The sequence below is a fragment of the Dendrobates tinctorius genome, unplaced genomic scaffold (genome assembly GCF_039654945.1).
Source record: "Dendrobates tinctorius isolate UK_male_01 unplaced genomic scaffold, ASM3965494v1 ptg000182l, whole genome shotgun sequence".
Lineage (NCBI taxonomy): Eukaryota > Metazoa > Chordata > Amphibia > Anura > Dendrobatidae > Dendrobates > Dendrobates tinctorius.
In genome coordinates this window covers 2613323-2630529 of record NW_027361849.1, presented here as the reverse complement: position 1 = coordinate 2630529, position 17207 = coordinate 2613323, and the positions used below count along the sequence as shown (strand labels likewise).

Here is a 17207-nt window from a genome sequence, read left to right as displayed (position 1 = left end):
ATACATGATAATATCCTGTCTGCAGCCACCACTAGAGGGAGCTCCCTTTATACATAGATACATGATAACATCCTGTCTGCAGCCACCACTAGGGGGAGCTCCCTGTATACAGAGATACATGATAAGATCCTGTCTGCAGCCACCACTAGGGGGAGCTCCCTGTATACAGATATACATGATAACATCCTGTCTGCAGCCACCACTAGGGGGAGCTCCCTATATACAGAGATACATGATAAGGTCCTGTCTGCAGTCACCACTAGGGGGAGCTCCCTGTATAGAGAGATACATGATAAGATCCTGTCTGCAGTCACCACTAGGGGGAGCTCCCTGTATAGATACATGATAAGATCCTGTCTGCAGTCACCACTAGGGGGAGCTCCCTGTATACAAATATACATGATAACATCCTGTCTGCAGCCACCACTAGGGGGAGCTCCCTGTATACAGAGATACATGATAAGGTCCTGTCTGCAGTCACCACTAGGGGGAGCTCCCTGTATAGAGATACATGATAAGATCTTGACTGCAGCCACCATTAGGGGGAGCTCCCTCTATACAGAGATACATGATAAGAATCTGTCTGCAGTCACCACTAGGGGGAGCTCCCTGTTTAGATACATGATAACATCCTGTCTGCAGCCACCACTAGGGGGAGCTCTCTGTATACAGATATACATGCTAAGATCCTGTCTGCAGCCACCACTAGGGGGAGTTCCCTGTATACAGAGATACATGATAAGATCCTGTCTGCAGTCACCACTAGGGGGAGCTCCCTGTATACAGAGATACATGATAAGAATCTGTCTGCAGCCACCACTAGGGGGAGCTCCCTGTATACAGAGATACATGATAAGATCCTGTCTGCAGTCACCACTAGGGGGAGCTCTCTGTATACAGATACATGATAAGATCCTGTCTGCAGTCACCACTAGGGGGAGCTCCCTGTATACAGAGATACATGATAAGATCCTGTCTGCAGCCACCACTAGGAGTCGCTCCCTGTATACAGAGATACATGATAAGATCCTGTCTGCAGCCACCACTAGGGGGAGCTCCCTGTATACAGAGATACATGATAACATCCAGTCTGCAGCCACCACTAGACGGAGCTCCCTGTATACAGAGATACATGATAAGATCCTGTCTGCAGCCACCACTAGGGGGAGCTCCCTGTATACAGAGATACATGATAACATCCTGTCTGCAGCCACCACTAGGGGGAGCTCCCTGTATACAGAGATACATGATAAGATCCTGTCTGCAGCCACCACTAGGGGGAGCTTCCTGTATACAGAGATACATGATAAGATCCTGTCTGCAGACACCACTAGTGGGAGCTCCCTCTATACAGAGATACATGATAAGGTCCTGTCTGCAGCCACCACTAGGGGGAGCTCTCTGTATACAGATATAAATGATAAGATCCTGTCTGCTGCTACCACTAGGGGGAGCTCCCTGTATACAGAGATACATGATAAGATCCTGTCTGCAGTCACCACTAGGGGGAGCTCCCTGTATACAGATATACATGATAACATCCTGTCTGCAGCCACCACTAGGGGAGCTCTCTGTATACAGATATACATGATAAGATCCTGTCTGCAGCCACCACTAGTGGGAGCTCCCTGTATACAGAGATACATAAGATTCTGTGTGCAGTCACCACTAGGGGGAGCTCCCTGTATACAGAGATACATGATAAGATCCTGTCTGCAGCCACCACTAAGGGGAACTCCCTCTATACAGAGATACATGATAAGATCCTGTCTGCAGTCACCACTAGGGGGAGCTCCCTGTATAGAGAGATACATGATAAGATCCTTTCTGCAGCCACCACTAGGGGGAGCTCCCTATATACAGAGATACATGATAAGATCCTTTCTGCAACCACCACTAGGGGGACCTCCCTGTATACAGATATACATGATAAGATCCTGTCTGCAGTCTCCACTAGGGGGAGCTCCCTGTATACAGAGATACATGATAAGATGCTGTCTGCAGACACCACTAGGGGGAGCTCCATGTATATAGATATAAATGATAAGATCCTGCCTGCAGTCACCACTAGGGGGAGCGCCCTGTATACAGATATACATGATAACATCCTGTCTGCAGCCACCACTAGGGGGAGCTCTCTGTATACAGATATACATGATAAGATCCTGTCTGCAGCCACCACTAGGGGGAGTTCCCTGTATACAGAGATACATGATAAGATCCTGTCTGCAGTCACCACTAGGGGGAGCTCCCTGTATACAGAGATACATGATAAGATTCTGTCTGCAGCCACCACTAGGGGGAGCTCCCTGTATACAGAGATACATGATAAGATCCTGTCTGCAGTCACCACTAGGGGGAGCTCTCTGTGTACAGATACATGATAAGATCCTGTCTGCACTCACCACTAGGGGGAGGGCCCTGTATAGAGAGATACATGATAAGATACTGTCTGCAGCCACCACTAGAGGGAGCTCCCTGTATACAGAGATAAATGATAAGATCCTTTCTGCAGCCACCACTAGGGGGAGCTCCCTGTATACAGAGATACATGATAAGATCCTGTCTGCAGCCACCACTAGGGGGAGCTCCCTGTATACAGAGATACATGATAAGATGCTGTCTGCAGACACCACTAGGGGGAGCTCCCTCTCTACAGAGATACATGATAAGGTCCTGTCTGCAGCCACCACTAGGGGGAGCTCTCGGTATACAGATATAAATGATAAGATCCTGTCTGCAGCCACCACTAGGGGGAGCTCCCTGTATAGAGAGATACATGATAAGATCCTGTCTGCAGTCACCACTAGGGGGAGCTCCCTGTATACAGATATACATGATAACATCCTGTCTGCAGCCACCACTATGGGGAGCTCTCTGTATACAGATATACATGATAAGATCCTGTCTGCAGCCACCACTAGGGGGAGTTCCCTCTATACAGAGATACATGATAAGATCCTTTCTGCAACCACCACTAGGGGGACCTCCCTGTATAGAGAGATACATGATAAGATCCTGTCTGCAGTCACCACTAGGGGGAGCTCCCTGTATAGAGATATACATGATAAGATCCTGTCTGCAGCCACTAGGGGGAGTTCCCTGTGTACAGACATACATGATAAGATTCTGTCTGCAGCCACCACTAGGGGGAGCTCCCTGTATACAGAGATACATGATAAGATCCTTTCTGCAGTCACCACTAGGGGGAGCTCTCTGTATACAGATACATGATAAGATCCTGTCTGCAGTCACCACTAGGGGGAGCTCCCTGTATAGAGAGATACATGATAAGATTCTGTCTGCAGCCACCACTAGGTGGAGCTCCCTGTATAGAGAGATACATGATAAGATCCTGTCTGCAGTCACCACTAGAGGGAGCTCCCTGTACACAGAGATACATGATAAGATCGAGTCTGCAGCCACCACTAGGGGGAGCTCCCTATATACAGAGATACATGATAAGATCCTTTCTGCAACCATCACTAGGGGGAGCTCCCTATATACAGATATACATGATAACATCCTGTCTGCAGCCACCACTAGGGGGAGCTCTCTGTATACAGATATACATGATAAGATCCAGTCTGCAGCCACCACTAGTGGGAGCTCCCTCTATACAGAGATACATGATAAGATCCTGTCTGCAGCCACCACTAGGGGGAGCTCTCTGTATACAGAGATACATGATAAGATCCAGTCTGCAGTCACCACTAGGGGGAGCTCCCTGTATACAGAGATACATGATAAGATTCTGTCTGCAGCCACCACTAGGGGGAGCTCCCTGTATAGAGAGATACATGATAAGATCCTCTCTGCAGTCACCACTAGGGGGAGCTCTCTGTGTACAGATACATGATAAGATCCCGTCTGCAGTCACCACTAGGGGGAGCGCCCTGTATAGAGAGATACATGATAAGATCCTGTCTGCAGCCACCACTAGGGGGAGCTCCCTGTATACAGAGATACATGATAACATCCTGTCTGCAGCCACCACTATGGGGAGCTCTCTGTATACAGATATACATGATAAGATCCTGTCTGCAGCCACCACTAGGGGGAGCTCCCTCTATACAGAGATACATGATAAGATCCTTTCTGCAACCACCACTAGGGGGACCTCCCTGTATAGAGAGATACATGATAAGATCCTGTCTGCAGTCACCACTAGGGGGAGCTCCCTGTATAGAGATATACATGATAAGATCCTATCTGCAGCCACTTGGGGGAGTTCCCTGTGTACAGACATACATGATAAGATTCTGTCTGCAGCCACCACTAGGGGGAGCTCCCTGTATACAGAGATACATGATAAGATCCTTTCTGCAGTCACCACTAGGGGGAGCTCTCTGTATACAGATACATGATAAGATCCTGTCTGCAGTCACCACTAGGGGGAGCTCCCTGTATAGAGAGATACATGATAAGATTCTGTCTGCAGCCACCACTAGGTGGAGCTCCCTGTATAGAGAGATACATGATAAGATCCTGTCTGCAGTCACCACTAGAGGGAGCTCCCTGTACACAGAGATACATGATAAGATCGAGTCTGCAGCCACCACTAGGGGGAGCTCCCTATATACAGAGATACATGATAAGATCCTTTCTGCAACCATCACTAGGGGGAGCTCCCTATATACAGATATACATGATAACATCCTGTCTGCAGCCACCACTAGGGGGAGCTCTCTGTATACAGATATACATGATAAGATCCAGTCTGCAGCCACCACTAGTGGGAGCTCCCTCTATACAGAGATACATGATAAGATCCTGTCTGCAGCCACCACTAGGGGGAGCTCTCTGTATACAGAGATACATGATAAGATCCAGTCTGCAGTCACCACTAGGGGGAGCTCCCTGTATACAGAGATACATGATAAGATTCTGTCTGCAGCCACCACTAGGGGGAGCTCCCTGTATAGAGAGATACATGATAAGATCCTGTCTGCAGTCACCACTAGGGGGAGCTCTCTGTGTACAGATACATGATAAGATCCCGTCTGCAGTCACCACTAGGGGGAGCGCCCTGTATAGAGAGATACATGATAAGATCCTGTCTGCAGCCACCACTAGGGGGAGCTCCCTGTATACAGAGATACATGATAACATCCTGTCTGCAGCCACCACTAGGGGGAGCTCCCTCTATACAGAGATACATGATAAGATTCTGTCTGCAGCCACCACTAGGGGGAGCTCCCTGTATACAGAGATACATGATAAGATCCTGTCTGCAGACACCACAAGGGGGAGCTCCCTCTATACAGAGATACATGATAAGGTCCTGTCTGCAGCCACCACTAGGGGGAGCTCTCTGTATAGAGATACATGATAAGATCTTGACTGCAGCCACCACTAGGGGGAGCTCCCTGTATAGAGATACATGATAAGGTCCTGTCTGCAGTCACCACTAGGGGGAGCTCCCTGTATACAGATATACATGATAACATCCTGTCTGCAGCCACCACTAGGGGGAGCTCCCTGCATACAGAGATACATGATAAGGTCCTGTCTGCAGCTACCACTAGGGGGAGCTCCCTGTATAGAGAGATACATGATAAGATTCTGTCTGCAGTCACCACTAGGGGGAGCTCCCTGTATAGATACATGATAACATCCTGTCTGCAGCCACCACTAGGGGGAACTCTCTGTATACAGATATACATGCTAAGATCCTGTCTGCAGCCACCACTAGGGGGAGTTCCCTGTATACAGAGATACATGATAAGATCCTGTCTGCAGTCACCACTAGGGGGAGCTCCCTGTATACAGAGATACATGATAAGATTCTGTCTGCAGCCACCACTAGGGGGAGCTCCCTGTATACAGAGATACATGATAAGATCCTGTCTGCAGTCACCACTAGGGGGAGCTCTCTGTATACAGATACATGATAAGATCCTGTCTGCAGTCACCACTAGGGGGAGCTCCCTGTATACAGAGATACATGATAAGATCCTGTCTGCAGCCACCACTAGGAGTCGCTCCCTGTATACAGAGATACATGATAAGATCCTGTCTGCAGCCACCACTAGGGGGAGCTCCCTGTATACAGAGATACATGATAACATCCTGTCTGGAGCCACAACTAGACGGAGCTCCCTGTATACAGAGATACATGATAAGATCCTGTCTGCAGCCACCACTAGGGGGAGCTCCCTGTATACAGAGATACATGATAACATCCTGTCTGCAGCCACCACTAGGTGGAGCTCCCTGTATACAGAGATACATGATAAGATCCTGTCTGCAGCCACCACTAGGGGGAGCTCCCTCTATACAGAGATACATGATAAGGTCCTGTGTGCAGCCACCACTAGGGGGAGCTCTCTGTATACAGATATAAATGATAAGGTCCTGTCTGCAGCTACCACTAGGGGGAGCTCCCTGTATAGAGAGATACATGATAAGATCCTGTCTGCAGTCACCACTAGGGGGAGCTCCCTGTATACAGATATACCTGATAACATCCTGTCTGCAGCCACCACTAGGGGAGCTCTCTGTATACAGATATACATGATAAGATCCTGTCTGCAGCCACCACTAGGGGGAGCTCCCTGTATACAGAGATACATAAGATTCTGTGTGCAGTCACCACTAGGGGGAGCTCCGTGTATACAGAGATACATGATAAGATCCTGTCTGCAGCCACCACTAAGGGGAACTCCCTCTATACAGAGATACATGATAAGGTCCTGTCTGCAGTCACCACTAGGGGGAGCTCCCTGTATAGAGAGATACATGATAAGATCCTGTCTGCAGCCACAACTAGAGGGAGCTCCCTATATACAGAGATACATGATAAGATCCTTTCTGCAACCACCACTAGGGGGACTTCCCTGTATAGAGAGATACATGATAAGATCCTGTCTGCAGTCTCCACTAGGGGGAGCTCCCTGTATACAGATATACATGATAAGATCCTGTCTGCAGTCTCCACTAGGGGGAGCTCCCTGTATACAGATATAAATGATAAGATCCTGTCTGCAGTCACCACTAGGGGGAGCGCCCTGTATACAGATATACATGATAACATCCTGTCTGCAGCCACCACTAGGGGGAGCTCTCTGTATACAGATATACATGATAAGATCCTGTCTGCAGCCACCACTAGGGGGAGCTCTCTCTATACAGATATACATGATAAGATCCTGTCTGCAGCCACCACTAGGGGGAGTTCCCTGTATACAGAGATACATGATAAGATCCTGTCTGCAGTCACCACTAGGGGGAGCTCCCTGTATACAGAGATACATGATAAGATTCTGTCTGCAGCCACGACTAGGGGGAGCTCCCTGTATACAGAGATACATGATAAGATCCTGTCTGCAGTCACCACTAGGGGGAGCTCTCTGTGTACAGATACATGATAAGATCCTGTCTGCACTCACCACTAGGGGGAGGGCCCTGTATAGAGAGATACATGATAAGATCCTGTCTGCAGCCACCACTAGAGGGAGCTCCCTGTATATAGAGATACATGATAAGATCCTTTCTGCAGCCACCAGTAAGGGGAGCTCCCTGTATACAGAGATACATGATAAGATCCTGTCTGCAGCCACCACTAGGGGGAGCTCCCTGTATACAGAGATACATGATAAGATGCTGTCTGCAGACACCAGTAGGGGGAGCTCCCTCTATACAGAGATACATGATAAGGTCCTGTCTGCAGCCACCACTAGGGGGAGCTCTCTGTATACAGATATAAATGATAAGATCCTGTCTGCAGCCACCACTAGGGGGAGCTCCCTGTATAGAGAGATACATGATAAGATCCTGTCTGCAGTCACCACTAGGGGGAGCTCCCTGTATACAGATATACATGATAACATCCTGTCTGCAGCCACCACTAGGGGGAGCTCTCTGTATACAGATATACATGATAAGATCCTGTCTGCAGCCACGACTAGGGGGAGCTCCCTCTATACAGAGATACATGATAAGATCCTTTCTGCAACCACCACTAGGGGGACCTCCCTGTATAGAGAGATACATGATAAGATCCTGTCTGCAGTCACCACTAGGGGGAGCTCCCTGTATAGAGATATACATGATAAGATCCTGTCTGCAGCCACTAGGGGGAGTTCCCTGTATACAGACATACATGATAAGATTCTGTCTGCAGCCACCACTAGGGGGAGCTCCCTGTATACAGATATACATGATAACATCCTGTCTGCAGCCACCACTAGGGGGAGCTCTCTGTATACAGATATACATGATAAGATCCTGTCTGCAGCCACCACTAGGGGGAGCTCCCTCTATACAGAGATACATGATAAGATCCTTTCTGCAGTCACCACTAGGGGGAGCTCTCTGTATACAGATACATGATAAGATCCTGTCTGCAGTCACCACTAGGGGGAGCTCCCTGTATAGAGAGATACATGATAAGATCCTGTCTGCAGTCACCACTAGAGGGAGCTCCCTGTATAGAGAGATACATGATAAGATTCTGTCTGCAGCCACCACTAGGTGGAGCTCCCTGTATAGAGAGATACATGATAAGATCCTGTCTGCAGTCACCACTAGAGGGAGCTCCCTGTATACAGAGATACATGATAAGATCCTGTCTGCAGCCACCACTAGGGGGAGCTCCCTGTATACAGAGATACATGATAAGATCCTGTCTGCAGTCACCACTAGGGGGAGCTCCCTATATACAGAGATACATGATAATATCCTTTCTGCAACCATCACTAGGGGGAGCTCCCTGTATACAGATATACATGATAACATCCTGTCTGCAGCCACCACTAGGGGGAGCTCTCTGTATACAGATATACATGATAAGATCCTGTCTGCAGCCACCACTAGTGGGAGCTCCCTCTATACAGAGATACATGATAAGATCCTGTCTGCAGCCACCACTAGTGGGAGCTCTCTGTATACAGAGATACATGATAAGATCCTGTCAGCAGCCACCACTAGGGGGAGCTCTCTGTATACAGATATACATGATAAGATCCTGTCTGTAGTCACCACTAGGGGGAGCTCCCTATATACAGAGATACATGATAAGATCCTTTCTGCAACCATCACTAGGGGGAGCTCCCTGTATACAGATATACATGATAACATCCTGTCTGCAGCCACCACTAGGGGGAGCTCTCTGTATACAGATATACATGATAAGATCCTGTCTGTAGTCACCACTAGGGGGAGCTCCCTATATACAGAGATACATGATAAGATCCTTTCTGCAACCATCACTAGGGGGAGCTCCCTGTATACAGATATACATGATAATATCCTGTCTGCAGCCACCACTAGGGGGAGCTCTCTGTATACAGATATACATGATAAGATCCTGTCTGCAGCCACCACTAGTGGGAGCTCCATCTATACAGAGATACATGATAAGATCCTGTCTGCAGCCACCACTAGGGGGAGCTCTCTGTATACAGAGATACATGATAAGATCCTGTCTGCAGTCACCACTAGGGGGAGCTCCCTGTATACAGAGATACATGATAAGATTCTGTCTGCAGCCACCACTAGGGGGAGCTCCCTGTATAGAGAGATACATGATAAGATCCTGTCTGCAGTCACCACTAGGGGGAGCTCTCTGTGTACAGATACATGATAAGATCCTGTCTGCAGTCACCACTAGGGGGAGCGCCCTGTATAGAGAGATACATGATAAGATCCTGTCTGCAGCCACCACTAGGGGGAGCTCCCTGTATACAGAGATACATGATAACATCCTGTCTGCAGCCACCACTAGGGGGAGCTCCCTGTATACAGAGATACATGATAAGATCCTGTCTGCAGCCACCACTAGGGCGAGCTCCCTGTATACAGAGATACATGATAAGATCCTGTCTGCAGACACCACAAGGGGGAGCTCCCTCTATACAGAGATACATGATAAGGTCCTGTCTGCAGCCACCACTAGGGGGAGCTCTCTGTATACAGATATAAATGATAAGATCCTGTCTGCAGCCACCACTAGGGGGAGCTCCCTGTACACAGATATACATGATAAGATCCTGTCTGCAGTCACCACTAGGGTGAGCTCCCTGTATACAAATATACATGATAACATCCTGTCTGCAGCCACCACTAGGGGGAGCTCTCTGTATACAGATATACATGATAAGATCCTGTCTGCAGCCACCACTAGGGGGAGCTCCCTCTATACAGAGATACATGATAAGATCCTTTCTGCAACCACCACTAGGGGGAGCTCCCTGTATGCTGAGATGCATACTAAGATCCTGTCTGCAGCCACCACTAGGGGGAGCTCCCTGTATACAGAGATACATGATAAGATTCTGTCTGCAGCCACCACTAGTGGGAGTTCCCTGTATACAGAGATACATGATAAGATCCTGTCTGCAGCCACCACTAGGGGGAGCTCCCTGTATACAGAGATACATGATAAGATCCTGTCTGCAGCCACCACTAGGGGGAGCTCCCTGTATACAGAGATACATGATAAGATCCTGTCTGCTGCCACCACTAGGGGGAGCTCCCTGTATACAGAGATGCATACTAAGATCCTGTCTGCAGCCACCACTAGGGGGAGTTCCCTGTATACATAGATACATGATAAGATCCTGTCTGCAGCCACCACTAAGGGGAACTCCCTCTATACAGAGATACATGATAAGGTCCTGTCTGCAGTCACCACTAGGGGGAGCTCCCTGTATAGAGAGATACATGATAAGATCCTGTCTGCAGCCACCACTAGAGGGAGCTCCCTATATACAGAGATACATGATAAGATCCTTTCTGCAACCACCACTAGGGGGACTTCCCTGTATAGAGAGATACATGATAAGATCCTGTCTGCAGTCTCCACTAGGGGGAGCTCCCTGTATACAGATATACATGATAAGATCCTGTCTGCATTCTCCACTAGGGGGAGCTCCCTGTATACAGATATAAATGATAAGATCCTGTCTGCAGTCACCACTAGGGGGAGCTCCCTGTATACAGATATACATGATAAGATCCTGTTTGCAGCCACCACTAGGGGGAGTTCCCTGTATACAGAGATACATGATAAGATCCTGTCTGCAGTCACCACTAGGGGGAGCTCCCTGTATACAGAGATACATGATAAGATTCTGTCTGCAGCCACGACTAGGGGGAGCTCCCTGTATACAGAGATACATGATAAGATCCTGTCTGCAGTCACCACTAGGGGGAGCTCTCTGTGTACAGATACATGATAAGATCCTGTCTGCACTCACCACTAGGGGGAGGGCCCTGTATAGAGAGATACATGATAAGATCCTGTCTGCAGCCACCACTAGAGGGAGCTCCCTGTATATAGATACATGATAAGATCCTTTCTGCAGCCACCAGTAAGGGGAGCTCCCTGTATACAGAGATACATGATAAGATCCTGTCTGCAGCCACCACTAGGGGGAGCTCCCTGTATACAGAGATACATGATAAGATGCTGTCTGCAGACACCACTAGGGGGAGCTCCCTCTATACAGAGATACATGATAAGGTCCTGTCTGCAGCCACCACTAGGGGGAGCTCTCTGTATACAGATATAAATGATAAGATCCTGTCTGCAGCCACCACTAGGGGGAGCTCCCTGTATAGAGAGATACATGATAAGATCCTGTCTGCAGTCACCACTAGGGGGAGCTCCCTGTATACAGATATACATGATAACATCCTGTCTGCAGCCACCACTAGGGGGAGCTCTCTGTATACAGATATACATGATAAGATCCTGTCTGCAGCCACGACTAGGGGGAGCTCCCTCTATACAGAGATACATGATAAGATCCTTTCTGCAACCACCACTAGGGGGACCTCCCTGTATAGAGAGATACATGATAAGATCCTGTCTGCAGTCACCACTAGGGGGAGCTCCCTGTATAGAGATATACATGATAAGATCCTGTCTGCAGCCACTAGGGGGAGTTCCCTGTATACAGACATACATGATAAGATTCTGTCTGCAGCCACCACTAGGGGGAGCTCCCTGTATACAGATATACATGATAACATCCTGTCTGCAGCCACCACTAGGGGGAGCTCTCTGTATACAGATATACATGATAAGATCCTGTCTGCAGCCACCACTAGGGGGAGCTCCCCCTATACAGAGATACATGATAAGATCCTTTCTGCAGTCACCACTAGGGGGAGCTCTCTGTATACAGATACATGATAAGATCCTGTCTGCAGTCACCACTAGGGGGAGCTCCCTGTATAGAGAGATACATGATAAGATCCTGTCTGCAGTCACCACTAGAGGGAGCTCCCTGTATAGAGAGATACATGATAAGATTCTGTCTGCAGCCACCACTAGGTGGAGCTCCCTGTATAGAGAGATACATGATAAGATCCTGTCTGCAGTCACCACTAGAGGGAGCTCCCTGTATACAGAGATACATGATAAGATCCTGTCTGCAGCCACCACTAGGGGGAGCTCCCTGTATACAGAGATACATGATAACATCCTGTCTGCAGCCACCACTATGGGGAGCTCTCTGTATACAGATATACATGATAAGATCCTGTCTGCAGCCACCACTAGTGGGAGCTCCCTCTATACAGAGATACATGATAAGATCCTGTCTGCAGCCACCACTAGTGGGAGCTCTCTGTATACAGAGAAAAATGATAAGATCTTGTCTGCAGCCACCACTAGGGGGAGCTCCCTGTATACAGAGATACATGATAAGATCCTGTCTGCAGCCACCACTAGGGGGAGCTCTCTGTATACAGATATACATGATAAGATCCTGTCTGTAGTCACCACTAGGGGGAGCTCCCTATATACAGAGATACATGATAAGATCCTTTCTGCAACCATCACTAGGGGGAGCTCCCTGTATACAGATATACATGATAACATCCTGTCTGCAGCCACCACTAGGGGGAGCTCTCTGTATACAGATATACATGATAAGATCCTGTCTGCAGCCACCACTAGTGGGAGCTCCCTCTATACAGAGATACATGATAAGATCCTGTCTGCAGCCACCACTAGGGGGAGCTCTCTGTATACAGAGATACATGATAAGATCCTGTCTGCAGTCACCACTAGGGGGAGCTCCCTGTATACAGAGATACATGATAAGATTCTGTCTGCAGCCACCACTAGGGGGAGCTCCCTGTATAGAGAGATACATGATAAGATCCTGTCTGCAGTCACCACTAGGGGGAGCTCTCTGTGTACAGATACATGATAAGATCCTGTCTGCAGTCACCACTAGGGGGAGCGCCCTGTATAGAGAGATACATGATAACATCCTGTCTGCAGCCACCACTAGGGGGAGCTCCCTGTATACAGAGATACATGATAACATCCTGTCTGCAGCCACCACTAGGGGGAGCTCCCTGTATACAGAGATACATGATAAGATCCTGTCTGCAGCCACCACTAGGGCGAGCTCCCTGTATACAGAGATACATGATAAGATCCTGTCTGCAGACACCACTAGGGGGAGCTCTCTGTATACAGATATAAATGATAAGATCCTGTCTGCAGCCACCACTAGGGGGAGCTCCCTGTACACAGATATACATGATAAGATCCTGTCTGCAGTCACCACTAGGGTGAGCTCCCTGTATACAAATATACATGATAACATCCTGTCTGCAGCCACCACTAGGGGGAGCTCTCTGTATACAGATATACATGATAAGATCCTGTCTGCAGCCACCACTAGGGGGAGCTCCCTCTATACAGAGATACATGATAAGATCCTTTCTGCAACCACCACTAGGGGGAGCTCCCTGTATGCTGAGATGCATACTAAGATCCTGTCTGCAGCCACCACTAGGGGGAGCTCCCTGTATACAGAGATACATGATAAGATTCTGTCTGCAGCCACCACTAGGGGGAGTTCCCTGTATACAGAGATACATGATAAGATCCTGTCTGCAGCCACCACTAGGGGAGCTCCCTGTATACAGAGATACATGATAAGATCCTGTCTGCAGCCACCACTAGGGGGAGCTCCCTGTATACAGAGATACATGATAAGATCCTGTCTGCTGCCACCACTAGGGGGAGCTCCCTGTATACAGAGATGCATACTAAGATCCTGTCTGCAGCCACCACTAGGGCGAGTTCCCTGTATACATAGATACATGATAAGATCCTGTCTGCAGCCACCACTAGGGGGAGCTCCCTGTATACAGAGATACATGATAAGATCCTGTCTGCAGCCACCACTAGGGGGAGCTCCCTGTATACAGAGATACATGATAAGATCCTGTCTGCTGCCACCACTAGGGGGAGCTCCCTGTATACAGAGATGCATACTAAGATCCTGTCTGCAGCCACCACTAGGGGGAGTTCCCTGTATACATAGATACATGATAAGATCCTGCCTGCAGCCACCACTAGGGGGAGTGTATGAGTATACCCATGCAATCACAAGATTTGAACCCAATCCGTACAAGGTTACTATGAGAACCAGTGATCCTCCTGCTGCTCTGAGGCTTCGTTTAGACTCGCCGGGTGTTTTGCAGTCCGTTTTTAGGGGCCGTTTTGACGTGATTTTTGCCGTCTCCCTTCTCGTCGTTTTTCCCTGTTTTTGTTGGGAATAATTCATCTGTCACATTTACAGTGAAGCCCAGAAACAAGCTACTGCGTCCGTGTCCGTAAGCCATGAATAATATCAAGCATGCTCACGGCCATACGGCACAGCGACACAAATCTATTGGTGCCACGAACACCCGGTAAAGAAGCCGAATATTTCTCTGAGAATTATTTCAGGACTCTGAACCTCTGCAGCCTTGTCGGCGACAGTCAGCAGCGTTGTCTCGCTCTCCGCTCCGCCCTCTTTGGATTTTCTCCTCGGCTGCTCCCTCTTTCTGTCCTAACAGCGGCTGCAGATGAAGGAGCTGGGAGGATCAGTGATCCGGATCTTCCAGCATGGGGATCAGTGGTGGGATCACTCCCCTCATCATGTATTGTAAGTATCAGCTGACCCTCCGAGACCGCGGAATCCTGCGAATAACACAAACAGGGTCCAAGATTCTATATAACGGGGCAAAGACAGAAGAGATCCAGAGAAACAATAAGCCGAGCGGTCACAACAGCGCAGCGCTGGAAGATAGATCTGTGACCTGGGTGATGTCAGCTCTGAGGCACAACCAAGAAAATGCAGCTCAGATCTGTATTTGAATCATCTACTCCACCACAGGAGACTGGGAGGAAACAATAGTAAAGTACAGCGTGACTGCACCAGCAGAATAGTGAGTGCAGCTCTGGGGTATAACACAGGAGGTAACTCAGGAGCAGTAATGTAATGTATGTACACAGTGACTGTACCAGCAGAATAGTGAGTGCAGCTCTGGGGTATAATACAGGAGGTAACTCAGGATCAGTAATGTATGTACACAGTGGCTGCACCAGCAGAATAGTGAGTGCAGCTCTGGAGTATAATACAGGATGTAACTCAGGATCAGTAATGTAATGTATGTACACAGTGACTGCACCAGCAGAAAAGTGAGTGCAGCTCTGGAGTATAATACAGGATGTAACTCAGGATCAGTAATGTAATGTATGTACACAGTGACTGCACCAGCAGAATATTGAGTGCAGCTCTGGAGTATAATACAGGATGTAACTCAGGATCAGTAATGTAATGTATGTGCACAGTGACTGCACCAGCAGAATAGTGAGTGCAGCTCTGGGGTATAATACAGGATGTAACTCAGGAGCAGTAATGTATGTGCACAGTGACTGCACCAGCAGAATATTGAGTGCAGCTCTGGGGTATAATACAGGATGTAACTCAGGAGCAGTAATGTATGTACACAGTGACTGCACCAGCAGAATAGTGAGTGCAGCTCTGGGGTCTAATACAGGATGTAACTCAGGATCAGTAATGTATGTACACAGTGACTGCACCAGCAGAATAGTGAGTGCAGCTCTGGAGTATAATACAGGATGTCACTCAGGATCAGTAATGTAAATACACAGTGACTGCACCAGCAGAATAGTGAGTGCAGCTCTGGAGTATAATACAGGAGGTAACTCAGGATCAGTAATGTATGTACACAGTGACTGCACCAGCAGAATAGTGAGTGCAGCTCTGGAGTATAATACAGGATGTAACTCAGGATCAGTAATGTATGTACACAGTGACTGCACCAGCAGAATAGTGAGTGCAGCTCTGGAGTATAATACTGGGTGTCCCTCAGGATCAGTACAGGTTGGTGGTGTGTCTTATGGTTACTTTGGCGCTTTTGCAGCGATATTCGGTTTTGGACTCCGCAGTCCTGATCTGACCCCTGGAGCGAGGAGACTACTTGAGATTTGCATTTCCTGGAGGAACTTTTCTTGGGGCAGTATCTGTAACCTGCTGAACGTCTCAGGAAACATCTGGAGGGGTGAAGACTTTTGCTTTGCACTTTATATTTGTTTCCTCTTCACATGATGCAAAGAGTGGATTTGGTGACGTTCTGGGTTTTTTCTGCTCCATGGTTCTGAGATGGTTAAATAGATGTTTTAAGGAGCCACATCCTCATCAATGCCCTAATTAATGCCAGCTGAGACCGGCGCCAGATGTTACTGGAACCCAAACAGCAGAAAATACTAAGAGGAATCAGCGGAGTCAGAGCAAGTGATGGATCACACCCAGAATAGTGACTGCAGCTCTGGAGGTGACTGGAGGATAGAGCACGCCCAGGAAGAGGAGGAGCATCTGTGCTGAGCATCTGCAGGCTAGGGCCTTGCTAAGCTCCTGGGAAGGGAGGTTTTTCCTGCAAGGACTTTCCATCTGCCCCCTTCCCAGGAAAGAGGACTTTCCCTGGGACTGAGCGCCGGGGCTGTGCCCCTGGCTCCCACCCTCCGGCAAGCCAGCTGGGGGTGGGGGGCCTCAGCACCATCCGGAGGCCAGGGTGCAGCCAGCCAGTCCCAGGGAGATGGGGAAGAGACGGAGCCAGGAGAGAGGGGGTCGCAGGACCCAGGAGCCCCGGGACACCGGGCCCCCCGAAGCTGGTACCGTGGCGGCTCCTCCTCCCGGAGGAGTGGCGGCCCAGAGCAGAGGTGCAGTGGCAGAGCCCCCCAACATCTGGGGCTCCAGAGCTGAGGGAGAGCCATCCACCATCTACGCCTCCCGCATCCATGCGCACCTCTGCGAATATGAGGAGGCCGCCAAACAGCTGAGAAAACTCCGGGAGGAGTTAAGGGGAGCACGAGCGGTGGCTAAGAACCGGCTCCCCGCCTCGAGACGAGCTGAGGTCTCCGCCACGGTGGAGAGGCTGAAGGG

At 48.9% G+C, this 17207-nt stretch overlaps 1 protein-coding gene across 2 annotated transcripts in view; it reads left to right on the top strand.

Moving 5' to 3' along the window:
* Nucleotides 1-14467: 14467 nt before the first annotated feature.
* The window catches only part of LOC141054992 (TGF-beta receptor type-2-like), a 105329-nt gene continuing 102589 nt past the window's right edge, over nucleotides 14468-17207 (top strand). Inside the window, exon 1 of one of the 2 annotated variants that reach the window (XM_073551919.1) lies at nucleotides 14468-14903. In XM_073551919.1, coding sequence (XP_073408020.1) covers nucleotides 14824-14903 — 80 coding nt within the window. In that variant the 5' untranslated portion in view covers nucleotides 14468-14823. The remainder of the gene's footprint in view (nucleotides 14904-17207) is intronic. The other variant, XM_073551920.1, reaches the window with a different exon arrangement.